The sequence below is a fragment of the Phyllostomus hastatus genome, unplaced genomic scaffold, assembly GCF_019186645.2.
Source record: "Phyllostomus hastatus isolate PE091 unplaced genomic scaffold, TTU_PhHast_1.1 phas_contig_86, whole genome shotgun sequence".
NCBI classification, from domain to species: Eukaryota; Metazoa; Chordata; class Mammalia; order Chiroptera; family Phyllostomidae; genus Phyllostomus; species Phyllostomus hastatus.
Genome location: NW_025333977.1, coordinates 93,604,830 through 93,632,120, shown reverse-complemented (window position 1 = coordinate 93,632,120; position 27,291 = coordinate 93,604,830). Strand labels below are relative to the sequence as shown.

At 43.5% G+C, this 27,291-nt stretch overlaps 1 protein-coding gene across 5 annotated transcripts in view; it reads left to right on the top strand.

Moving 5' to 3' along the window:
* Positions 1–5,549: 5,549 nt before the first annotated feature.
* MUC4 (mucin 4, cell surface associated) overlaps positions 5,550–27,291 on the top strand; it is a 61,128-nt gene continuing 39,386 nt past the window's right edge. For 3 of the 5 annotated variants that reach the window (XM_045851210.1, XM_045851212.1, XM_045851209.1), the window contains exon 1: positions 5,550–5,726. In XM_045851210.1, coding sequence (XP_045707166.1) covers positions 5,645–5,726 — 82 coding nt within the window. In that variant the 5' untranslated portion in view covers positions 5,550–5,644. Of the gene's footprint in view, positions 5,727–25,975; positions 26,027–27,291 lie in introns of those variants that run through there. The other 2 variants (XM_045851211.1, XM_045851213.1) reach the window with 2 other exon arrangements.

The window sequence follows — 27,291 nt, the reverse complement described above, 5'->3', positions numbered from 1 at the left end:
ACAGTTGTTCCTCCTGGTTTACCTGCACACATATGTGGGACCACCTGGTCTGCCAGCTGCCACCTTGCCCAGTCCACCAGCCACTGCCTGACTGTGTGTCCTCTCCATCTTGGCTGCCCATCCTCACCCCTTCTACTAGTCTGGATGAATCTTTCTTCTTGGTTGTCAGACTTCCATATAATTCGATTTTCTGGCAGTTCTGTTTTTTTGTTTTTTTGTTTTTAATTTGTTGGCCTTCTTTTGGTTGTGTGAGGAGGCACAGTGTGTCTACCTACTCCTCCATCTTGACTAGAAGTCTGGGTCAGTGGTTCTGACTGGGGTGCTAGGAGTATGCAAAGACAACTTAACAAACATGGGAGGCAGAGCAACAAAGCAGAAAAAGCACTGGAGACATGGGTTCAAGGCCCGCACCTGCCACTTACCACCTGAGTGAACTTGAACACTCCCTCTCTCTTTCTTGATAGAAAGAGGTGTGTGGACTATATGATTGCCAATATCTCTTCAAGTTCTAAAATTATGTTTAGATTCTTTTTTTTTTCTTTCAGAATTTAAAGAGGGAAGCCTAGCTATAGAACACAGCAAATCTGGGCACCTGGATTTTGGGTTTTTGGCTTAATACTGTTGCTATGTTCCTGGCCTTAGTTTTCTTCTTAAAGTTGAGTGAATGGATACATTTAGATTCCTGGGTCACAAGTCAGTGCTTCCCTTTTATCCCTACCCGTGCACTCAGTATGGCCCCTTCTTCACAAGGATCCTGTGCCCAGAAGGCATTGCTTGGGTAGGCATTATATTCCCATCTGTGTCAGAGGTAAAGTGAGAAGGGAAATGAGCTAATTGGTGTGAAAATGCTCTGCACTTTTAGAAAGTAGCTAAGAAACCCAATCCTGGGAGAATGATGGGGGATCTTGAGTGGCCCAAATGCCAGGGCTCCTGATTTCACCATGGCCTGGGAGCCAAGGCCTCAGGAGTGAGGCTTCCCCTTCACCACCTCAGTGCCCTCCTCTGCAGTAGCACTGATAGCAACATACAACACACTCCTGATGCAGGTCTAGTCACTAGCCCTGGTGTCAATTTCATTGGTCTGTATCTTTGCAGTATGAGAATCTTGTCTTATCAAGCAGATCATGTACTTCTCATGGACAGGGACTGTGCATGGCCAGGTGCCAGACCCACCAGGCCCACAGACCCTGTTGCTGAACAGTTGAGCATGGAGCAGTGGGAAGAGAACTTGGAGGTGTATAGATCTAAGTTTGGATCTCAGCTCAGAGGGTCAGTTTCTGTATCTGTGAAATGGGTGTCCTCTTTCAAATGAGTACTTCACGTAGGTCCTTCTAGAAGCAAACACTGAGATGGAGTGAAATGAAAGGCTTATTGGGAATAATACTTATGTTAGGAAAAGAAAGGAGGCAGAAGTGGGTAGGGGGACCCAACAGAGCTGACAAAGTCACAGGGTCCCTGCCAGCCTTATGGGGTGCTCTGGAGTGAAGACTGTCTGTTAGAGGAATCCCGTGAGGGTGGAAATAGCCAGAACCTTGCTCCATTGCCTTGCTTGATCATTGGCCCAAAGGTAACCCCAAGAAGAGCTTGATGTTGGCTTGACAGCTGAGGCCACCCTGAAGGAGCTAACAGCTGGAGGCTGTCAACTAACCACTCTTTCTTGCAGCTTGAACTGAATCCTTTTTTAAAGGTGCATCTCCATGTCTGCCTTCAGAAAACAACATAGTTCAGCACAGAGTGAGTACTCAGTACATATCAATTTCTTTCTTTTGCTTTGCAGCCAGACACACCTAGTCTCGAATTCCAGATTTCTGACTTACTGTGTGGCCTGGGCAAACATGATCAAGGAAATTACCATCCTCCAGTTTTACTTGATTACCCAACCTGGATCATGACTCAGTGATATTCACGTGTGAAATGGGGAGAATGATATGCACTTCACAGGGTAATAGGGGCATACACAGGACCTGGTACTCTAGTTACAAGTCTTTTTATTCAAGACTTAGTAAATCAAACTGAATAAATGTCTGCCTTCCTGCCCTGTCTCAGTCTAAATGCTTAAGTGTGACCAGAAGTAACTTTATTAGCATCATGAGGGTCTGTCAAGATATAAATTATATGGAGGTAAGCGATTTTAGCAGGCAGAGCACTCCCAAAATTGGTTAGCTTAAAAAAGAAATCTCCCTTTAAGATCTTTTCTTTCTTTTTTTTTTCAGATTTTACTTAGTTTTTTTGAGAGGTAGGAAAGGGAGGAAGAAAGAGAGGAAGAGAAACATCAATCAGTTGCCTCTTGCACACCCTCAGTGGGAACCTGGCTCACAACCCAGGCATGTCCCTGATGGGGAATCAAACTGGAGACCTTTTGGTTTGCAGGCCAGCACTCAGTCCACTGAACCAAACCAACCAGGGCTCCCTTTAAGGTCTTGATTTTGCCGTCCAGAACCCAAGCCATGTTTATTCAAACAAAACCTGTGTCTTCCTTCCATGTGAAAAAGTTATAATATTATACTTGCTCCAATTTACTTATACCCCAAGTCCAGACTGAGTTATCTTGTCCCCCCACCCCCCACCATGGAATGTCAACTTAAACTTGATTTCAGATCCCTGCCCCTGGGTAAACCCAGTCATCTGTGTTTCTAGGAGGTCTCCCCTAGGCAGAACCCAGAGAATCTATTTGTTTCTTCCCCTCCAACTCACCTCTCTCTGTCCTTATCAGATGCCTTGGGAGTGGAGCAGGAAGGAAAAATAGATAAAAAGAGGTATTTATCACAGAGACCTGAAAGCTTCTCAACTCTGGAAAATTTGCCAGTTAAGATGCAGTTGGGCTCCAAGGGAAACTGAGAAGGGAAATGGAGGTAGGCAAGGAGAAGATGAATTAGATTTGTATGTGCCAATGTAATAAAACCCAAAGGGGACACAGGAAAGACCTTGGTATGCAAATAGGCCTGGACATTCTTTTCCAGACTCTTCCTCCTCCTCCCTGTCTTCCCTTGTTTGTTTCTTTTTTTTTCTTCCAGAATTTTACAAATATTTTTAGTTTTAATTTTTTATTGTATTTTTCCATCACCACTTAGTCTCCTTATACCCCTGCCCTGCCCCCAAATCACCACACTGTTGTCCATGTCCATGAGTCCTTTTTCCTTTTTACTCAATCCCTCTGTTCCCTAACCCCACTCCAGCCCCTTCACTGTCACCCTGCTCTCTATCCTCCCTCACTTGCTACAACCTGTCAGAATGAAACTGAGGAGCTGAGGAGCCAAGTGCCCTCTACAGGTGTCTTAACATTTGTGATGCACTTTAACCTTTACAGACTCTTTCTCTTCTCACAACCTTTTGGGTAGGTATTATTTGGCACAGATTCTCTGCTTGGTCAAACTTTAGTCAAGTTCCTGAATTTTCTTCTAGGCCCATCTGTCTACTTCTTTGCAAAATCCAGTTTTAGCAATACCCATGCTAAGTCAGTTTAGCAGGAGTGTTCCCTCCTCAATATCTGGTCATCCAGAATGTCTGATCAGGTCCTTCATGCTCCACCATTCCCCAGGTGATGCCTGATCACTCTGGCCTGCCATCAGCAAAAAATCCTGTTAGGATGGTTTATCCAGAATTCCCTTCCTCCCTAATGTGTTCTCTTATTAATATTTTATTCACTGATCCCCTACCTGCTCCTTTGCTATGAATTCCCACTTGCCCATGCTGTACTTGGGAATTGAGCCCAGTTTTATACCTAGGTCTCTTTTCTCCTATTGCAGTAGTCCTGACTAAAATTCCCCTATGGCAATAATCCTGAATAAAAAATAGTCCTAAATAGCTTTTACCATTTCAACTACTGTCTACTTCTGGCTTTTCTTTGACATATTGCCCCTATTTTATAAATGAGGAAAATAAGGCTCAAAGAGGCTGTGACTTGCCTTGGATGACAGAAGCCAGGTATCCTGGGTTGGTATTTTGGCCACCACAATGGCCTCTGGAGAGTGCTCTGCACTTCTGGCCTTCCTTGTATTGAAAAGTGAGAGGTTATTTGCGTTAGGCCAACAAAACACCCCACTCTTACTTTGGTCTAATCTGGAGTGCTTTTTACTCCTCTTCTGTAGATGTGAAACTGAAGTCGAGAGTGTCACCAAACAAAACACATAGCAAACAAAATACACAGCAAGTTAATAGGAAAAATTCATGAGCAAGAACTGACACACACACAAAAATAATTAAGAAGACCAAGTTAGGCCTTGGTGTCTATGAAAATTCTCTTCAGTGATATCCTCCTCCTGTCCTGTCTGGGTGCTCTAGGCCTAAAATCTCTCTTCACTTCTGTGAGTTTCTTGCTCCCAGGAAAGAATGAAGTCAACTCTCCATGCAGAGGTGGAAGGACTAATGGGGGCACCATGCCCCTTCTCTGTGGTATCTGCATTATAACTGGAAGGTCCAGTGTTTGGGCTTCAGTTATAATTGGACTTTGAACTTCAGAAATCAAGTAGCCAACAGGGTGGGGGTTCCTCATGGTCCTCTGAGATGGCACCAGAGTGTTGGGCATCTACTTCTCCTTGGGCAAGGCTACTACTGCCAAGGAATGTGGAAATGTCGACTCCTCATCCTGAACTGCAGTGTCTGAGGGCCTGAGCTCCCTGCTCTGGCACCAGTCACTCCATGGACCCTACACTCAGAATCAAGTCTTCAGGAACCAGAAGCAGGGATTCTCACTGTGCCAAAGGGTTGGGGAAGGTCTCCGTTGTTTTCCTTTGCAGAGCTACACCAACTGCCTTCTCTTACCTCAGAACTCTGTTTGGCATGTCCTGCCAGGAGTTCCTATTCCTTTTATGGTGCCTGTGAATCCCAAAAAGTCAAAATGAAGTGACCTAAGGTCCAACGTCTCCATTATACCCTCATTTTCTTGTGCAGTCACAATTACTTCTACCCAGGTTCTACCCATCCCTGACCCCTCAAGCTACTTTCCCAGGTTGCCATGGCTCTCTGGACCCTGGCCCTGTGCTCCCTTGAGAAACCTACCATCTGGCCAGGGTCTACCATGTGCCTAGCATTAAGCAGATATCCTTAGCCTAACACTCCTTCCCCAAAATCACATACAGGGTATTTCTGATTCCTGCCTCTCACCCCACGTTGTTGCCCCTGCTCCCCATGTTTCTTAGGGACTTCTCAAATCTCACTCCTTTTCCTATTCATACAGTCCCTTCCTTCCACATTCTCCTCTGCCCTGCTTCTGGAACAACCCAGCTTCCTCCCACTATAACAGTCCAAAGCTCCAGTAGCATAGGGGTAGCCCTTAGGGAAGCAGAAGAGGGCCCAGGACCCCATGCCAGAGGGTGGACCACTCATTCCTAGTGTCCCCTGGTTTCTATTTCTTCAGTCCTTCCCTTCCCTCCTCCTACTTGGCTCAGGCTGACCAGGAGCAGAGAAGTGAGTACACAGGTTTTTTTCCTGGTGGGGGAAGGGGGTGGAGATTGATGAAAGAAAAGACGGCAAGGATGATTGGTATGGGGCCCCACCTTCTTTTGTCCTCTTCCCGTGGTACTCTGGTCCCTCAGGGAAATACACCTGTTTCAGTCCAGCAGCTAGTGGGGACAGGTTCACCTCTGCTTCTCACACCACTGCTCCTGCTCAGTGTCAGGGGAACCTGAAGGGCTTTTCTGAAGCTATGAGGGGAGCAAACTGGAGCAGGGTCCCCTCAGTGTTCCTGAGCTGCTTATGTTCCTGCCTCCTTTGGCCAGTGGTCCCAGGTAAGTGATGCCCTTGGAGCAACATTCTAAGGGGAAGGGAGACCATCAGGGAAGCTGGGGCCTGTCAAAAACAAGGAGTGGAATGAGAGAGAGAGCAAGAGAGAAAGAGGTGTGAATGGATGAACAGAGAGGGGCAAGATGAGAGAGAGAGAGGGGAAGAATGCTAGAGAGAGAAAGAACAGATGGAGACTGAACTAAGCAGAGAGCTGTCTCAGAGGCAAGAGTGCCCTGGTTTGGGGAAACCCACTGGGGGAGCTAGCACTTCTTTTGAAGAGAGAAAAAGACAGGCAGAGCTATAGAAAGATGAAGAAAGTGTTGAAGAGAGAAACTGACGCAGGGAAAAAACAGGAAAGCTAAGTAACAGAACCAGGAGAGAAAATTATACAAAGATGTACAGACAGAGGAACAGATGAATGAGAAACATGAATCAAAACAACGTAGACACACAGAGAGGAAAAAAATCAGAGGAGACAGGCAGAACTGAAAGGAAGGGGCAGCCTGGCTGGGAGAAACAAGGTGGGGAGTAGAGGGCTGCTGAGATGAGGGCAGTCAGCTTCTTGTCTCTGACATCTTGTTGGGTAATGTCTTTAGGGCAGGGCTCTTAGCCCTGGTGTTGGCCTGGGCCTCCCCCACACCCCAACCTCCCCTGTGTGTGTGGAGCTAGTGTGGAAGCAAGGCCTTTTGCAGAAGCTTCCCCAGGGTCCCCCACAGGCCTCTCCTCACCACCTCCTAAGCTGCCCCTCTGGCTGTAGGGCCAGGTTTCATTCTGTATTCTGGATATCCCAGTCTTCTGAGGATCTGGGGCTCAGGGGATTGTGAGGGGTCTGGAGATCAAGCCAAAGATATAATCACAGCTCCTTCCTTTTGCTCAAGAAGCCTGGAGAGGCTTCCACCCAATGAATCATTTCTTGGGGAGCAGGCCAGAAGGAACAGGCTCTCTTACAGATAGTAAGGGACACGATCCTGGTGAAGGGGAATATTCTGCCTTTTCTGAAATGTTTAAAGGCTTAGCTAAAAGCAGACATCCCCACCCATTCCCCACCAAGCCTCTTCCTCATTCAGCATACAGAAAACAGCAGCCAGAAGGAACCTTCAGAACCTAACCACTGAGAGTCCTGTCCTAGGGGTAAAATAGATGGATGTGGAAGAAGGTGTGTCCATGGGTCATGACTATGGGTAATGGGAAGAAGGTGGCTTAGAGTTAGGGGCCCTGGGACCCAGTCTCTTGGCTTTGCCACTAACTGATCTGGTTCCTGTGACCAGGTCCTATTGTATCTCTCTCTAGGCCTCAGTTTCCCAACATAAAAAGTGAGATGGTGATTTTCTGTGATTTAAAGTCAACACAAGAAGTGGTACCAGCTCCACACTTAGTCCTGTGTTAGAGCCATCAAGCTCAGGAGAAGCCAGGAAGTCTGTGGAGAGGAGCCCAAAAGGGCAAAAACGGGAGTGGGATTGGACAGGAAACTGAGGTGGGGAGCAATAGCGTGTGAGGGGTAGAAGGACTGTGAAAGCAGAAGGGAGTCCCTGTGATAACCCTGGAGAGGTGCGGGTATGCCCTGCAGTGCTGAGCCCTGTGCTTGGTTGAAGGGGACAAAATGGAGAAGGGCCAGAAAAGGAGGGGTTGTGAGGTGGGAGGAGGCACCCCAAGCATCTGATTGAGCACCAAGAGGACATTGGAAGGAAAAGTAGTCTCCACGGTCCAACCAGTTAGCCGCCCACGTCTTCTAGTGAGAGCTTCTGGGAGGATAGAAAATGGTTGGTACCATTGTCTTGGATCCCTGAGGGAACTTGTGGGTGATTTGACTATATTTGAGTCTAAGCTCTATTTCCACACTTACTTACCAACACCCTTGCCCAGGCCAAAGGGAGAAACCCCAGAGTTTCCACAAATGCACCACAGTGCTAAGGGTGTCCTTAACGAAAAGCCCTGACTCTAGGATATGAAAGGAGAAAAAAAGGGTGAATATAGGTGGGCTGGGCAGGTAGCCAAAGGAACTCAGTGGCTACTGGTGGCTCTCAGCAAGAATGACTCAGACGAAAGCCTGGCAACACTGATTCCATACCCTACAGTGATAAAACTGACTCAAAATGAGCCTCAGTCTCTAATACTATCAGTGACCCAGTAACCAAGGAGCCACCACCCTATGGGGCCACTGGGAGGTTATATGGGACTGTTACAAGTATAGGACGGGAGAGATCCATGGTCATGGGGGCCCCAGAGGGAAGGGTCTCCTGCTCTCCCTTTCCCAGAGAACCCCCAATCTGTCTGTTGGTCTGACAGAGGCCCACTCAACTTGCCACCAAGGCCACCAAAACCCCCCACAAGCCATCTGCAACTACCCTCCCCCAAATTGTCACTGTGCTTGGGGACACCCAAAAGGAGAGAATTTCTGAACAAGAGATGCTCACAAGAGAACTGAGCAAATTTAGGCCAATTGTTCAGCAAAATGTACAGCAAAGAGCAGAAGCTTCAAATCAGAAGATCCCATGTCAGGGTCACCACTTACCAGCCCAGGGTACTTGAGAAAGTTCCCTTTAATTCACTGTTTCCATTGGCAAGTTGAGTCAAATGGGAAGAGGCTGTAGAGAAGATAAAACAAAGTATAAAGTGGAAGAGCCATGAAACCTAGTTTGAGAGAGGAACTGCTCCATTTTAGAACTGGGAGATTGGGGGTGAGGAGGGTGATGGAGCCAGGAATGGGATGGGCACTCTGTCAGCCCAGAGGCATTTCCATTCATCCAAGGATCCATGAGTCTCTAAAAATGAACCCCATCCTTCCTGTGGGTTTGCAAAGGTCAGAAGGTGGCTCATTTTATGAACTGAATGAACACCAGGTCTTCCATCAGTCAGAGGCCCTGCTCTGGCTGACACCACCGCTTCACGGTTTCTTGCCTGGCAACTCCTCCACACCCTTGGTTTCTGGGCTCAGCTCCGGAGGCAGAGGCTATATTGTCTGTGTTTTATGTATGAGTGATTTATGTTTTCCTCTCCAGGAGAGGCCAAGAAGCAGTTGCTTTTTATGTGCTCAAACAACGGGGTTTGCTACTGTGTCTGTTCTCTGGTTTTGTGGAACTGCTGTGCTTCAGAGAGGCATATAATGTAGCCCTCAGAGCCACTTCTCTAAAGACCAGGACTGAAGACATTATAGGCTGTCTCTCCTCCTAGTTCCAACCTTTTGCCTCTGATGTTCATCTTCCTTCCTACTAAACTGAATTCATGGCAAGCAGACACTTAGTCATTATTGTATCCCCATTCCCCAGCATGGTGCTGAGGTGTTGATTTGAAGTGAACTCAATTTATTGGCACTTTATAGAGGTTTAAATACTATGCTTTTTCCTTGAGACTCTAAACAGGTCCCAGGAACTGGGCATCTGTGTGCGTGTGGCCTCTATAACCATGGCCTTGCTCACATGGAGGGCGCTGGCTTGTGCTGCAGGTGGCTCACTACTCCACATGGACATTTTTAAGGTCTATATGACATGTACTCTCTATTTAGGTAACCTCAACCAGAGTGGCAGTTTGAGCTCTAAAAGTCCTGTTGGTGAGTTTGGGGGAATTCAGAATAGGAAAGAGTCTGGAGTTATTCATTCGCTGACCTTCTACTTGTGTCAAGTATTCTGGACACAAAAATGATTAAGTTCAGACCTCCAAATCTTGTTTAAGGTCACATAGCTCATAAAAGGGGCAACTGGGACTAAAATTCAGCCTCCTGAATCCTTGTTCACTGGGTTTGCACTACAGCTCACAACCCCTTACAAACAAACCTCCAAATCAGCTCAGTCCATCAGTGGAGGAAGAACAGAAGCATTTACTTCCCCTGCTGATGTATTCATTTGTTCACTCATTCATGCATTCATTCATCCATATATTTGTTTTTTAAGTATATTTTATTGATTATGCCAGTACAGTTGTCCCATTCTTTTTTTCTCCCTTTTTCCCCCCTCCACCCTGCACCCCCCTCCCACTAGCATTTCCCCCACCTTTGTTCATGTCCATGGGTTTTACATATAACTTCTTTGGCTTCCCCATTTCCTATACTATTCTTAACTTCCACCTATCTATTTTGTATCTATCAATTACACCTTTTATTCCCTGTACTTTTCCCCCCATTCTTCCCCCAACCCCCTTCTCACTGATAACCCTCCATGTGATCTCCATTTCTGTGATTCTGTTCCTGGTCTAGTTGTTTGTTTAGTTTGTTTTTGTTTTTGTTTTTAGGTTCAGTTGTTGATAGTTGTGAGTTTGTTGTCATTTTCCTACATTTGTTAATTAAACTACTATTTAAACAGTACCTACCATGCACCTGACATTGTTCTAGGGCAGCACTGTGTCTGTACACAGAGAGAAATGGAACAGACAAGGCCCAGCCTCTTGGATATAAGATCTACAGAGAGACATAAAATATTTACAGAAAAATTCCCACCTACAAATGTCATGTTATAAGTATTGAATAAAAATTATGACAGTAAACTAGGGAGATTTTGTTTAGATTAGTAAATCTAGGAAGGCCTCTCTGAGGAAGTGCTGTACATATGAACTGAATCCTGAAGGCTAAGTAGTAAGCCAGATGGAGGGGTGGGGTGGAGCAACATGAGCTAGGCAGGGGGAAGGCACCCTGAGTCAAGAAAGAGTTTGACCCTTTGGAAGACTTGAAAGAGGTAAGCAGGTGCTAGATCATGCAGGACCTTATAAACTATGGAATGGGTTGTGAATTTAAGGAACTAAAGTGGACAGACAGGGATGGATTTTAGGTAAAGGAGTAGCATGATTGGATTAGATCCTTGGAATAATTGCTCTGGACACTGTGGAGGGAAACAGATTGGAAGAGGGCAAGAGTGAAATGGCAGACCAGGTAGGAGATGGCTGCAGGGGTTCAGGCAGAAGATGCTGTGGTTTGGCCTTCTGGTAGCAGTGGATATCTGGAAAGGGAATGAACACATATAAAAATAATAGTAAGTGGAAGTTCTCCCTTAATAAGGACACAGTCTCAAGGGTAGCTGCCTCTGCCAGGATCCCAAAAATTTATGGAGACCAAGATAATAGGCAGCACAGAGTGACATTTATTGAGCTTATGTACTGAGTTAAGCACTTTACATACATTACTCCATTGGTATTACCATTATCTACTATCATCTCACTTTTATAGATAAGGATCCCAAGCCTCAGAGAAGTCAAGCAACTGGCCCCAGTTGCATGGTGAATGTTGGTCAGTTTAAATCTAGAACCCATGGTCTTGTCAGATTTTGCTGGTACTAGTCTATCTCAGACTCAGAAAGGACCTTGTTTGTTAGGTGGTGTCAGAAAGTACCATGTGTGTCAGGTATCACCAAACCACAATAGTTACTACAATACAGCTTTCCTGCTTCATTTCCTCCTCTCCCAAGTCAAAGACCAGCTGACCTGTGTTCTGAGGCAACAGGGATATCTGAAAAGTCACTGACATCATTATAGCTTTCTTGAGTATCCCCATCCTTTTTTATTGGTAAATGGAGCCACCTCCTTTGAACTGACCTCAATAACACTGTTATTAGGTCACTGACACTGTTATTAGGTCAATAACACTGAGGAAAATAATTTAGAATCCACCCTTTACAGTTGACTCCAAGGCAAGAATCTTATCTCTTCTTTCCAGCTATACCACTGAAGTCACACCTCAAACAATAACTATCAACAGGTTTTTTCACCTTGAATATTGCCATGGGTCATTTGACTTAATTTCTCTCAGCCTCTGGTGTGACAAGCACCAAGGTTACTCCTGGAATAACCCCCGAAGCTCCAGAACCAAGCCAACAAGTGTCAAAACCCAGCTTTGACCATATGCTCACCAGCACAGCCCCAATTTTCTCTTCCCCCACACATTTCCCTCCTCAGAAGTTCAGCCTCTAGCCTCTACCATCTTGGTTTTGGAGCTCACCTCTCCCTAGCTCCATCCAAGAGAGGCATACCCTCCTAGCCTAGGGCTGCCCACAGAAGTTTGGCTGCCTTCTGCCACCATGCTGGTCACACCTCCCAGGCCACAACCATCAGATTGGTCTCCTCCTGGCTTGGGACCACTGTGACAGGCAAAGGAAAAACAGGTACAACCTCAAATTCTCTCCAACCTCAGCTAAAGGAACCAAAGAGGTGGGACATGTGACTTCACTGATTCAACAGAGGTCTATGAAGTAATTCCTGTGTGCCAGGCACTGTTCCAGGTGCTGGGGATAGGGCACTTTGAGGTAGCTACTCTTCTCATCTTGGTTTCTAAGAACAATGGAGGAAAAATGCCCCACAATCCCAACACTGGTCAGTTTCTGTTTCCACTAAGATAACAGCAGGAACACAAACCTCTGTCACCTGTCACAGTCATCAAACCCTGACCACGAAGGGGCAGAAGCCTGAAATCACCTACAATCTCGGAACTTCTTGGAAATTTCAATATTTGGACAGAGAATCTTCATCCTTGATCCTGGGAAGTGCCGATTTGTGTATAACAGTTTCCACAGCCTGCTTCCTCCACTATGAGGAGGGCCGAGGCTGCATCCAGACACGATGTGGGGAGGGGTGTTGTGCCGATTCTAAAGCTGAGACACACACACACACAAGTGGCCCTGGGCTCCCTACATGGGACAGCAAGGCTGGTGGTTCTGCCTCCCTCCTCCAACTTCCTCACACCTTTCAGGGCACCCACCACCCATCTCAGAGTCAGTTTTCTCTTCAAAGCTATCCTTGCAATTCTGGGCTTTCCTGGGCTCTATACTGTCCGAGGCACAGCCTGGTGAAGAGCCTCACAAATCAGGAGATAACAGCAGAAAAGCGAAACTTTGTGAGTGAAATGGCTAATGGGTTCCTTATCTCAAGTTCCAGGAATAACTTAAGACAAACAAATCAGGCACTATAAATAAGCCTCTGCCCACAACACAGGCACGCAAGACACAAGCTTTGTTTCCTCTTCAGGGAGGGACTTCATCACTCTGAGGGAATGTTACCTCCCACCATCATCACCATTTCTGCCACCACTCCTTTACCTAACAGCACACCCATCACCTCATCATCCCTGTGGGCCACACAGGAGAAATGCCTATCAACACCATCGACCTTGTCACCCCTGCAACCCTAAGGACTAGGACAACTGCTAGACATCTCCCAGCAGACATAGTTCAAGGAGGGAAAAACCACCTTGCAGAGGTAGCAGAGAAATCCATGAGGGCTCCAGGAGTCACAGTGAGGAACGCCACATCTCAGTGCTGGCTCCAGTGCCCTCACTGTCCCATAGAGAACTTATTTAAAATGATCAATTTTAGGTGATATCACACTCATGTCTTCTGACAACAGTCTTGTTCCTCCAGGGGTCAAGAGCCATCACAGCTCACTCTGACATCATCACAGAAAAGGAGGCAATAGGAAAACTGGCAGAAATATCCTGGAATCATATCACTGGCCCCTGAAAATGTGCCAGACTCATCCCCAGGGTCAGATCACTGCACATGTGGCAGGCCAGGAACTCAGGGCAGGTAGTCATCATTTCTCCACTTCTCACATCAGCTCTTTGGAGGAAGGGTTAGAAGAGCCCAACTGTGACGAGGCCATGCACTCAATGACAGTCCCACTGCTGAGCCACAGATCATACCTTCCAAGTCTTTACTCTTACCTGTGAGCCCCAGCCCTGTCCCTTACAAGTTATGTAATGTTGGACAAGTCACTTAGCCTCTCCAAATCTCATTTTCCTCATCTATTACGTGGGGGTACTATTAACTAAGAGTAACTATAAAGAACTATACAAATATATGGTATGAATACAACTATATAAGTTGTAAATCCCCAGTCAGTTAATACTCAAGGACTCAAAATGAAGACATCTTCCACAGAAACTGCCTGTGGGGTGGCAATGCCGTGGAAGTGGGCATTCCTCATTACAGAAATTATTCTATAGTGCATACAGACCTGCTGACAAGACTCTTTAAAAAAATTTTTTAAAAATTTATTTTTAGAGAGAGGGGAAGGGAGGGAGAAAGAGAGGAAGAAAAACATTTAACCCATAATCCAGGGATGTGCCCTGACCAGAATCGAACCGATGACCTTACACTTTGCGGGTTCACTTTGCAGGACCTTTCACAACCCAGACACGCCAGTCAGGGCCATTGACAAGACTCTTGAACACTTCTCAGCCACAATCAAAGGAAGGCTAGCCAATTCCAAATGTCCTCCCTTTGAGGACACATGCTTCAGGACCTTGGTTTTCTTATTACGGTTGTGAGAGAACTGTACTAACAATTCCAATCACCATTCTTCGTGGCTCTGATAAGACACCTAGATCCTCGCCCCCAGGATCCAAGCAGCTGCTTCCTGGGCAGGCAATACAGGCCTTTTCTAAAGCAATCTCTGCTAAGAAAATGATATAAGAAACTCTTTTTCCTGGTCCCCATAGCTGAAGATCAATTCAGCAATGATGTGATGAAAGCTAAGAGTCAAGGTAGGGAATGGAGGAGTCAGGAGGAGCAGTTAGGAGGCTGTGGCAATAGTTAGAGCAATGAGAGTAACACAGCAAAGTGAACAAGAAACCATGATGGGAGACATAATTTGGAGGAATAATAGTTGGTGCCAAACTATGATGTTGGGGACAAGGAAGAAGAAGGAACCAAAGGCGACTCAGGGGGTTCTGGCCCCAGTATCTGGGGGACTGATGTTACAATTAACATAAGGAAGGAGAATAGAAGAAACAGTTCAAGGAAACGTTCAATTTAGGCATGTTGCATTTGACAGACCAGCCAGGAAACCCCTGGAAATGTGAGTCTGGAAAATGGGTGTGAAGTCAGTGTAGTATTATAGATTTGTAAGGCATGAAAATAGGTGAAATTTAGCCAGCAAAAAAAAGTGTGGAAAGAGAGGGAAAGGGCTGGAGATAGCACCCAGAAGACTGACTTCATCAGGGATCTGATAAGAAGAGTAACAGCAAAGAACAGAAGGAACAGGGAAAATGTTGGGTGGAGAAGAATTGTCCAGCTTCAAGGAGGGCAAGTCTGTGCAAACACCAAGGGACACTGTTCAAGAAGGGAATGTTGAGGTAGATGTTCAATGAATATTTGTTGAATGAATGAATAAGTGGACGGCACCAAATTTTACAGAAACTAATGGGAACTGAGAAGAAATTGTTTTTGGTGACTAGAAAAGAGTTTCTTGGTAACTTTTGAGGAAAATGTTTTCAGTGAGGGGATTCAGGTGGAGGGCACATTTTGAGAAGTAGATGATGAAAAAGAAGTGAAGCTCATGGGTGAAACAAAAGAGGGGGACAAGGAGAAAATAAGACATATGAAAGACTTTTATTTTAGGTCAAGAGAAATGTAAATGTGATTGTCAGCCAAAGAGAAGGAGCAATGCAGAAAGAGGCTCTTGGACAGAGAAATGTGATGGACTAAGCCATCCAAGGAGGGAAGAGGGGAACAGACAGGGCCGTGTGTGTGTGTGTGTGTGTGTGTGTGTGTGTGTGTGTGTGTGTGTAGCCTTTCAGTGGAGATTTAGCCTCTCTTTTGGTTTGAGATAAGGGACCTGGTGAAGGCAGAGACATTTTCTAGTGGAGAGGGTTCTAGGACGTTAAAGGAGATCAAATAAAATGGTTTTGGTTTTTTCAGTGAAGTAGAAGATAAAGTGTCATAGAGAAAGGAGGGAGAGGAGAGGAGAGGACAGATCAAGAAAGGACAGGAGAGGAGAGGAGAAACCTATTTCTCTCAGATACCGATTCTTCATAGTCAAAACCCTAGCTCTCTGCCCTCCAAATGTTATGTATTCAGCCAGGGTAAGAAAAACAGGCTTCGACTGTCCAACACACTAATGGGAACTGAGGAGCCTGACTTGCATTCCGGTAAAAGACTAGGTCAGTTCATTCCAGCAAAGCTTGAGCAACAAGAATTAAGTCTGGGAATGTTCTTTAGAATAAAGCTTAATCACTATATTCCTGTACCTTACAACCACAGTAAGGTGGTTTTAGTGTATAATAAATGTTAGGAGAAGATACTGTCATTTTATTTTAATGATAATATTTCTTTTCCTTAAATTTGTTTTTGTTGTTGTTGGAGGATAGTGTTTCTTAAAATGTAGTTCATAACCGCCTATATCAGAATCACCTTAGGTGCATGTTAAAATGCAGATTCCTGGATTCCACCCCATATATAGGGCCTTGGACTCTGGTCATGGGCTCCAGAATACATTTTTATAGGCTCTCCCAGAGATTCAGATGCACCCTAACCTTTAAGAATCACTTTCTTGACAAAAAGAACTTTTCTGTAGCAACCTCCCCCCGCCCCCAGCCCACTAGAATTACTAGCCTAAGAATAACCTTCTCAAGTTTAGTAGATTGGGTTACCTGAAAACTGTTCTCCTAAATAGATGAATAACCCATTAAAGGAGGGGCTTAAGATTTATTGTTTAAACGGTGGTGAAAGACAAATACAACACTGTGGTTTTCATGTAACTAATGCTAATCTCTTCCTTCTAGCAACAAGCCCAAGAGATTTAGAGTCTTGTTAAGACTGTACCTCCTTCCCTCCTTACACAATAAAACTGTCATCAACATGAAGGGGCTCACCTTGCTATATGCTAGAGAAGGAGACTCCAATCAACTCAGCCCATGACTAGCGAGTTCTTTTAATAAAGATTCAAAACACAGGCACACCCCTGTTTGATGAGATTTAAAATTGGTATTACCAAAGATTTTTTCAAAGGGAGAGGGTATTAGGCAACAGGTACCCTCTCATACACTGCTAATGAAACTAAATTGACATGACTTTTATGCAAAGTATGTATTAATGACATGAAAATTTTATAATAGCATTAACCAATAATTTCTCCTAGAGCAATTTATGTTAAGGAAGCAAGCTGAAATAATGAAAACAAAACCAAATATTTATACACAAAGATAGTCATAAAAACTTTACATATAAGAGCAACACACTGAAAACAGTAAGTTAATTATGGGCTACCCTTATGATGGAATATTATTTCATGTATAAAGGTAATGTGCAATGTTCCATAAGGGGCATGGACACACACACTATCACACATACATATTAACAACAAACATAAAGTAAAATGGAACAATAGCATAAAGTAAGATGGAACAAACATAAAGTAAATTTTCTCTTTTAAAATATATTTTATTCATTATGCTATTACAGTTGTCCCATTCCCCCCTTCATTCCCCTCCACCCTGCACACCCTCTCCCACCCACATTCCCCATCTTTAGTTCATGTCCATGTGTCATAAGTTCTTTAGCTTCTACATTTCCCATACTATTCTTACCCTCCCCTATTTTCTACCTACCATCTATGCTACTTATTCTCTGTACCTTTCCCCCCTCTCTCCTCCTCCCACTCCCCTGTTGCTAACCCTCCATGTGATCTCCATTTCTGTGGTTCTGTTCCTGTTCCAGTTGTTTGCTTAGTTTGTTTTGTTTTTGTTTTAGGTGTGGTTGTTAATAATTGTGAGTTTGCTGTCATTTTACTATACACATTTTTTATCTTCTTTTTCTTAGATAAATCCCTTTAACATTTCATATAATAAGGGCTTAGTGATGATGAACTCCTTTAACTTGACCTTATCTGAGAAGCACTTTATCAGCCCTTCCATTCTAAATGAAAGCTTTGCTGGATAGAGAAATTTTGCATGCAGGTCCTTGCCTTTCATGACTTGGAATACTTCTTTCTAACCCCTTCTTGTCTGCAAGGTCTCTTTTGAGAAATCAGCTGACAGTCTGATAGGAACTCCTTTGTAGGTTACTGTCCCCTTATCTCTTCATGCTTCTAGAATTCTCTCCTTCATTTTAATCTTGGGTAACGTAATTATGATGTGCCTTGGTGTGTTCCTCCTTGGGTCCCACTTGTTTGGGACTCTCTGAGCTTCCTGGACTTCCTGGAAGTGTATTTCCTTTGCCAGATTGGAAAAGTTCTCCTTTATTATTTGTTCAAATAACTTTTCCACTTGTTGCTCTTCCTCTTCCCCTTCTGGTACCCTATAATTCGAATGTTGGAACGTTTCAAGATGTCCTGGAGGTTCCTAAGCCTCTCCTCATTTTTTTGAATTCTTATTTCTCCATTCTTTTCTGTTTGGTTGTTTCTTTCTTCCTTCTGGTCCACTCCATTGATTTGAGTCCCAGTTTCCTTCCCCTCACTACTGGTTCCCTGTGCATTTTCCTTCATTTCACTTAATGTAGCCTTCATTTTTTCATCTAATTTGTGACCAAATTCAGTCAATTCTGTGAGCATCCTGATCACCAGTTCTTTGAACTGTGTATCTGTTAGGTTGGCTATCACTTTGTCATTTAAAATTATTTGCTGTGAGGTTTTGATTTGTTCTTTCATTTGGGCCATTTTTTTTTCTTGCTGTACCTGTTACACATGAGGGGCGGAGCCTTAGGTGTTCACCAGGGTGGGTCAACCCAGTCTCTGGGTTGTGATGCTGTATGTGGGGGTGGGGTCTGAGAGAGAACAATGGCGCTTGCTCCTTTGTGTGTTGGATTTCAATCCCTTCTGCCACTTCCCCCAAGCTAACTGGCCCTTTCTGGTGCCTAATTTCCATGTTGGTGGGCGTGTGTACATTCTAGGACCCTGTGGGTCTTTCCAATGCACTCTCCTGTGAGGTGGGGAGTCTCTTCCTGAGCCTCAACCCCCCACAGGTGTTTTCAATCAGTGTCCCGAGGTTCTATTTCCCAGCGCTGGGACCCTGGGTTGCGCGGTTTGTCTCACTGCCCAGTTTCACCTGGTTTATCTGTGTGCGAATGTGGGATCACCCCAACAGCCGGGCACCTTGTGGCGCAGTGCCTGGCTTCAAAGTTGCTGCCTCACTGGGTCTGCCAGCCACCTGTGCACCCAGGGTCCACCCACTGCATTCTTGAGCTCAGGATGCCTTATGAGCCTGGTGCCACCATTTTCTGTGCCTCGACCCCTCTCCACCCAGCTACCTGACTCCGCCCCTCCTACCAGTCTGGATGAATGTGTATATTTTAACTCCTTGGTTGTCCGACTTCCATACAGTTCAATTTTCTGTAAGAGCTGGTTGTTATGTTGTTTCTAAATTGTTGCTGACCTTATTTTGGTTGTGTGAGGAGGTACGGTGTGTTTCCCTATGCCTCCATCTTGGCCGGAAGTCCCATAAAGTAAATTTTCTTAAGGAAAATATGACAAGAAGCATATTGCTTCTCAATTTCTGAGCTTTCATCAAGTCACAGATAGGTGGGAAAGCTGGACACATTCAGGATGTGCTCCTGGAGAGAGAAATCCACCCCTGTGCTGCTGCTATTTATAGGGAAATGGGAACAATAACAAAGAAAGGATTCCAGTGGAGGGAATACCTTTGTTGGAAAGGGGTCCTCCAGAGCTCAGCAAAGGATGTTGATATGGAACACCTAAGATCTTGCTGTTGGGCTTAGCTGCCCAGTCCCCCAGAGCTACTTCCTCCATGCTTCCAAAAGAGGAAAGAGAAAAAAACTACTATCCAAGACATAAAATATTTGTCTATCTTCAGGCTATGTGTACAAAAAATAAAAACGTGAAGAAACGCTCATGATATCAGCTAAAGTTTAAAAACAGAATATAAGCCCTGGCTGGTTGATTGACTGCTGGCCTACAAACCAAAGTGTCACTGGTTTGATTCCCAGTCAGGGCACATGCCTGGGTTGCAGGCCACCTCCCCAGTAGGGGGCACATGATGGGCAACCACACTTTGATGTTTCTCTCCCTCTCTTTCTCCCTCCCTTTTCCTCTCTAAAAATAAATAAATAAAATCTTAAAATATATATACATAATTCATGCTTAAAAAATAAAAAAAATAGGATATAAAGTTATAAATTCTGTAACTGAAAAAACTGTATGTTTTTTTAAAGTGTAGGAAAAAATCCTGGAAAGACACATAACAATGTTGTTTTTTGGGTAGTGAAATTACAGGTTTTTGGTCTCTCAGTTATCTATATTTTGCAATTCTTATTTGATGAGTATGTTTTCTTTAATATATTTCATGCTGTATAATTCTTTTAATGTGCTGCAGAACTTGATTTGTGGCTATTTTACTGAATATTTTTCCATTAATGCTCATAAGGAATATGGGTCATAGTGGATATAGTATTTCTTCTTACAGGATTTGTGTCTGGGTTTGGTATTAGGATAATGCTTGTCTAAGAAAATTAGTTAGGAAGTGTTTCTTTCTCTTCAATTTATTGGAAAACTTTGAGAAGGATTGGCATTAGCTCTTCTTCAAATGTTTGCTAGAATTCATTATTGAATCCATTAGGTCCAGGGTTTTTCTTTTGGGGGAACTTTTTAAATTGGTAATTCAATCTTTTTACAAGTTATGGGTTTATTCAGATTTTCTATTTATTCATCATTTTAAAAATTATTAAGAATACTTTATTTTTTACAGTTTTCATGTTTTATTTCTTTTAAAAATTATACAGTATTTTATTGTTTATGCTATTACTCTTGTCCCAATTTTTCCCCCTTTACACTCCTCTGACCAAGTCTCCCCACCCACTCCCTCAGGCAATCCCCACTCTGTTGTACATGTCCATGGGTTATACATATATGTTCTTTGGCTACTCCATTTCCAATGCTATACTTTACATCCCCATGACTATTCTGTAACTACCAATTTGTACTTCTTAATCCCTTCACCACTTCACTTATTGCCCCATACCCGCTCCCATCTGGCAATCAAATATTCTCTGTGTTTATAATTCTGTTTCCACTACATTTGTTTGTTCATTTTGGGTTTTTAGATTCAATTTTTGATAGATGTACTTATTGCCAACTTATTATTCACATTTTTAATCTTCTTCTTTAAACAAGACCCTTTAACATTTCACATAATACTGGTTTGGTGGTGATGTACTCCTTTAGGTTTTTCTTATCTGGGAAGCTCTTTATCTGTCCTTCAATTCTAAATGATAGCTTTGCTGTCTTCTGGAGGTATAGGTAGATATTCTTTGCTTCCTCCCGCAACCAAAAGAAGGATAACAACAAATCTAAAAACAAAAACAACCAGTACTTCCAGAAAAATCAAACTATGGAAATCCAACAACCAATGAGTTAAAAAAGAAACATTCATCCAGACTGGTAGGAGGGGTGGAGACAGGCAGCTGGGGCAGAGAGGATGAGTGGCAAGGTGGCAGCTGGCAGACTGGACAGGTGAGGCAGCGTCTGGAAGTCCCACATTCGTGTGCAGATAACCAGGAGGAACAACTGGGGAGCAAGACAGGGGTACAACCCAGGGTTACAATCCAGGGGTACAACCCAGGGTTCCAGTGCAGGAAAAGAAAGATACAAAACCTCTGGCTGTAAAAACCTGTGGGGATAGTGGTAGTGTGAAAAACTGCCAGTCTCACAGGAGAGTCCATTGGAGGGATCTGTAGGGTCCTAAAATGTACACAAGCTCACCCACCCACACAGAAATTAGCACCAGGGCAGAATCTCAAAGGGCTCAATTCAATTGTGGGTAGCAGGGGACATGACTGAAAGTGGGGAAATAGCTGAGCAAGCAGCATTGTTCCCTCTCTGACCCCTTCCCCACATACAGCACCACAATGCAGCAAAGTTGGTCGCACAACCCTGGCAAATACCTAAGGCTCCAACCCTTACAATGTAACAGGTGTGCTGAGACAAAGAAATATGGCCCAAATGAAAGAAAGCTCAAAGCTCCAGAAAAAGAGCTAAGCAACCAGGAGATAGCCAAACTGTCAGATGCAGAATTCAAAACACTGGTAATCAGGATGCTCACAGAAACGATTGAGTACAAACACAAAATAGAGGAAAAAGTGAAGGTTATAAAAAGTGAAGTGAAAAATATACAGGGAACTAACAGTGAAGGGAAGGAAACTGGGACTCAAACAAAGATTTTGAACAGAGGGGAAAGAAACATTTAACTGGAAGAGAATGAAGAAACCAGAATTCGAAAAAATAAGGAGAGGCTTAGGAAACTCAGGACACCTTTAAAAAGTGTTCTAACATCCAAATCATAGGTGTGCCAGAAGGAAAAGAGAAAGAACAAGAAATCGAAAAGTTATTTGAACAAATAATGAAGGAAAACTTTCCCAACCTGGTGAAGGAAATAGACATGCAAATCCAGGAAGCTCAGGGAGTCCAAAAGAAGTTGGACTCAAGGAGCAACACACCAAGACACATCATAATTAAGTTACACAAGATTAAAAATAAGGAAAGAATCTAAAAGCAGCAAGATAAAAGGAGACAGTTATCTACAAAGGAGTGCCCATAAGACTACCAGCTGATTGAATTTTCAAAAGAAGCCTTGCAGGCAAGAAGGGGCTGGAAAGAAGTATTCAAAGTCATGAAAGGCAAGGACATACATCCAAGGTTACTCTGTCTAGTAAAGCTATCACTTAGAATGGAAGGGCAGATAAAGTGATTCCCAGATAAGGTAAAATTGAAAGAGTTCATTACCACCAACACTTTATTATATGAAATGTTAAAGGGACTTATCTAAGAAAAAGAAGACCAAAACTATGAACAGTAAAATGACAACAAACTCGCACTATCAACAACTGAACCTAAAACAAAAACAAATACAAACTAAGCAAAGAACTAGAAAGGAACAGAATCACAGAAATGAAGATCACACGGAGGATTATCAGCAGGGCAGGACAAGGGGAGAATGGGGAAAAGGTACAGGGAATAAGAAGCATAACTGGTAGCTACAAAACAGATAGGGGGAGGTTAAGAATAGTACAGGAAATGTAGAAGCCAAAGAACTTATATGTACGACCATGGACATGAACTAAGGGGGGCGGGGAATGCTGGATACAGTAGGGTTACAGGGTGAAGGGAGATAAAGGGGTGAAAAAAATGGGGCTACTGTAATAGCATAATCAATACAACCTACTTAAAATAAAAGAAATAAATGATACTTTTTCTGGTTAGAGTAATATTGGTTGTAGGTAAACTTCTCATCACTCTGAATATTTCTTGTCAATCCCTTCTGGCCTGCAAAATTTCTTTTGAGAAATCAACTGACTGAATTATGGGAGCTACCTTGTAGGTAACTATCTGCTTTTCTTTTTTTTTTTTAAGTATATTCTATTGACTATGTAATTACAGTTTTCCCAATTTTTCCTTCTTTATTCCCCCTCTGCCCTGAACCCCCAACCCTCTGACATTCCCCTCACTTAGTTCATGTCCATGGGTTGTACATATAATCCATATACAGAGTTCTTTGAATTCTCTGTTTACTATACTGTTGTTAACCTCTCCCTGTCTATTTTATGCCTTCCAATTATATTTCTTATTCCCTGTACCTTTCCCCCCATATTCCTCCCCTTCCCTGAAAACCCTCCATGTGGTGTCCATTTCTCTGATTCTGTTCCTGTTCTAGTTGTTTGCTTAGTTTTTGTTTCTATTGTTTTTCTTCTTCTCCTCCTCCTCCCCCCCTCCTCCTCCCCCTCCTCCTCCTCCTCCTCCTTCTCCTCCTCCTCCTCCTCCTCCTCCTCCTCCTCCTCCTCCTCCTCCTCCTCCTCCTCCTCCTCCTCCTCCTCCTCCTCCTCCTCCTCCTCCTCCTCCTCCTCCTCCTCCTTCTTCTTCTTCTTCTTCTTCTTCTTCTTCTTCTTCTTCTTCTTCTTTCCAGTTGTTGGTAGTTGTGATTTGTTGTCATTTTACTGTTCATAGGTTTTGATTTTCTTCAATTTCTTAGATAAGTCCCTTTAACATTTCATATAATAAGGGCTTGGTGATGATGAACTCCTTGAACTTGACTTTATCTGAGAAGCACTTTATCTCCCCTTCCATTCTAAATGAAAGCTTTGCTGGGTACAGTAATCTTGGATGTAGGTCCTTGTCTTTCATGACTTTGAATACTTCTTTCCAGCCCCTTCTTGCCTTTAAGATTTCTTTTGAGAAATCAGATGGTAGTCTAATTGGAACTCCTTTGTAGGTAACTGTCTCCTTTTCTCTTGCTGCTTTTAGGATTCTCTATTTATCTTTTATTTTGGGTAACTTAATGATGATGTGCCTTGGTGTGTTCCTCTTTGGGTCCAACTTATTTAGGACCCTCTGAGCTTCATGGACTTGCATGTCTAGTTCCTTCTCCGGATTGGGGAAATTTTCTTTCATTATTTGTTCAAATAAGTTCAATTTCTTGCTCTTGTTCTTCTCCTTCTGGAACCCCTATGATTCAGATGTTGGAACATTTAAAGTTGTCCCAGAGGTTCCTAAGCCTCTCTTCATTTTTTCAAATTCTTGTTTCTTCATTATGTTCCAGCTGGATGTTTATTTCTTTCTTTTGTCCCAGATTGTTGATCTGAGTTCTGGTTTCCTTCCTGTCACTGTCGGTTCCCTGAATATTTTGCTTTATTTCATTTTGGGTATCTTTCATTTGTTTTTTTTCATCTCTCAACCAAGATCAATCAGTTCTGTGAGGATTTTGATTACCAGGGCTTTAAATTCTCCATCAGATAGGTTGACTATCTCTTCATTGCTTAGCTCTCTTTCTGGAGTTTCAAACTGTTGTTTCATTTGGGACATATTTCTTTCTTGGGGCACATCTGTTGAGTTGTAAGGGGGTGGGGCCTTAGGTATTCACCAGGGTGGGCAACCCTCTTTGCTGCTTTTTGGTGCTGTCTGCGGGGTAGGGGTCAGAGAGGGAACCATGCAGCTCACCTGCTCCTCTCTAGCCCACTTTCCAATGAACTCTCATGTGAGACTGGGAGATTCTCCCACCAGGTCAACCCCCACTGTAGTCCACAGTCAGCTCTGAGTTTCAGTTTCCTGCTCAGTCAGCCCCACCCGTGCGGTCCACGACCTTGCCACAGGTCTTCTCCACCCACCTGGCTGCCTGGCTCCTTCCTACCAGTCTGGTTGAATGTGTCTTTAATTCCTTCATTGTTGGAGTTCCATGCAGTTTGATTTTCTGGCACTTCTGGTTATTTATTATTTTTAGATTGGTTGTTATCCTCCTTTTGGTTGTGAAAGGAAGCAAAGGGTTTCTACCTATGCTTTCATCTTGGCCTGAACCTCTTAACTGTTTTTCTTTTGCAGCTTTTAAGATCCTCTTTGTCTTTAACCTTTGGCATTTTAATTATGATTTGTCTTTGGGTGATTTGTCTTTGGGTGGGCCTCTTTTGGGTTCATTTTTTTGGGACTCTATATTTTCTGAATTTCTTTTTTTTTTAATTTTTTTTAATTTTTTTATTTTTAGAGAGGGAATGGAGGGAGAAAGAGAGAGAGAGAGAGAAACATCAATGTGCGGTTGCTGGGGGTCATGGCCTGCAACCCACGCTTGTAGCCTGACTGGGAATCGAACCTGAGACACTTTGGTTCGCAGTCCGCGCTCAACCCACTGAGCTACGCCAGCCAGTATTTTCTGAATTTCTATGTGTATTTCCTTCACCAAGTTAGAAAATTTTTGTCATTTTTTTTTCAAAAAGGTTCCCAATTTCTTGCTCTTTCTCATCTCCTTCCAGCACCCCCTGATGCAAATGTTGGAACACTTGAAGTTGTCCCAGAGGCTCTTTGCACTATCATTTTTTCTGTATTTCTTTTTCCTTTTGCTGTTCTTATTGATTGTTTTTTCACTTCCTTACTCATTCTTGGCTTTATCCACTCTCTTGTTGATTCTCTGTAAATTTTTCTTTGTTTCAATTAGTGTATCCTTCATTTCTTACTGGATCTTTTTTATGCTGTTGAGGTTCTCATTAAGTTTAGTGAGCATTATTATAACCAGTGTTTTTCAACTCTGCACCTGACAGATTGCTTGTCTCCATCTTGTTTACTTTTTCTGGGGTTTTGTTCTCTTCTTTCATTTTTGTCATGTTTCTTTGTTTCTTCATTTTGGCAGCCTCCCTGTGTTTGTTCCTATGTATTAGGTAGAGTAGCTATGTCTCTCAAGCTTGGTAGCATGGCCTAATGTAGTAGGGGTCCTATAGAGTCCAGTGGCATAGCCTCACCTCTCACCCAAGCTGGGTGCTCAAGGTGTTCACCCAAGCTTGGTGTCCACTGTATCACCTGTTATAGTTGAGCCTTGATTGATATTGGCATGTTCAAGGTCAGCCACCACCTGTGTTCTTTCTGGGGACACACAGCATAAAGCTACAAAGTAATCTGCAGGTGGCCAGAGTCTCAGAAATGGTGCTGCCTGCCAGCTCTGACTCTGTGGGGGGCGGGTTCAAAACAGGAACAATGGCCTCTGCCAGCACTTCTGTTTGGGAGAAAGCTACCCCCAAGCTCTTGCCCTGATGCTAAACAATTCAGTTCCTACTCATATTTCTCTGATTCCTTTTAGTCTGTTGCCTCCAGGCTGGATCTCAGAGGAAGTAAGAGGAAGTAAGTTCGAGTAAGTCTGTGCATGGGCCCTTTAAGAGGAACTGCCTGGGACTCCAGAAGTTTCTGTCTTCCACAGCTTCATTACTTGTTGGTTTTTATTTTTTTAATTTAAAAAAAATTTTAATTGTTGTTTAAGTACCGTTTTATGCCTTTTAGCCCCATCCCAGCCACCCTCTCCCTGTTGGTTTTTACAACCAGAAGTTATGAAAGCTTATCTTCCTGGCACTGGAACCTTGGGTTGAGATGTCTGATGTGGGACCCCTCATCCTGAGATACCCTCCCGATTTTTAACCACCACATGTGGGTATGGAACCAGCCCATTTCTCACCTTCGCCCCTCCTACCAGTCTCTATGTGTTTTCTTCTTTAATTCCATAGTTGTTAGGACTTCCATTCAGCTCAGTTTCTGACAGTTCTGAATGATTGCTGTCATTCAAGGAGGTGAGTTGTGTTTACCAATGCTGCCATATCAATCAGAAGTCCTTCTGTTTTTCTAGAAATTTTATTTTTAGACAGAGGGGAAGGGGGTTACACCAGCCAGAGCCAGAAGTCCTTCTATCTATTCTTGGTTTAGTCTTGATAGGTTTTGTGTTTCTGATATAAACATTGACCATTTCAGCTAGGTTACCCAATATTTTGATGTATAATTATTCATTGTCCTGTCTTATAATCCTTTATATTTCAGCAGAATTTGTAGTATGTCTCCATTTTCATGTTTGATTTTAGTCTCTCTTTTTTTTCCTTATTCCATCTAGCTAAAATTTTGTCAATTTTGTTGATCTTTTCAAAGAACTAATTTTTGGTTTCATTGATTTTCTCCATTGCTTTTCTCACCTCTATTTCATTTATCTCTGCTCTAATCTTTATCTCCTTCCTTTCTTCCTCCCTCCCTTCCTTTCTTTCTTTTCCTTTCTCTCTTTTTTTAAGATTGTATTTATTTATTTTTAGAGAGGGAAGGGAAGGAGAAAGAGAGAGAGAGAGGATCATCAATGTGCGGTTGCTGGGGGCTGTGGCCTGCAACCCAGGCATGTGCCCTGACTGGGAATCGAACCTGCGGTGCTTTGGTTCGCAGCCCACGCTCAATCCACTGAGCTACGCCAGCCAGTGCCCTTTCTCTTTTTCTTAATTAACCTTGCCAGAGGCTGTCTATTTTATCTTCAAAGAACCAACTTTTGACTTTATTAATTTTATTTTCAGTTGTTTTTATATTATTAACTTCAGTTCTTTTCTTAATTAGGTCCTTCATTCATCTATCTTTTCCTTATTTCTTCCTGAT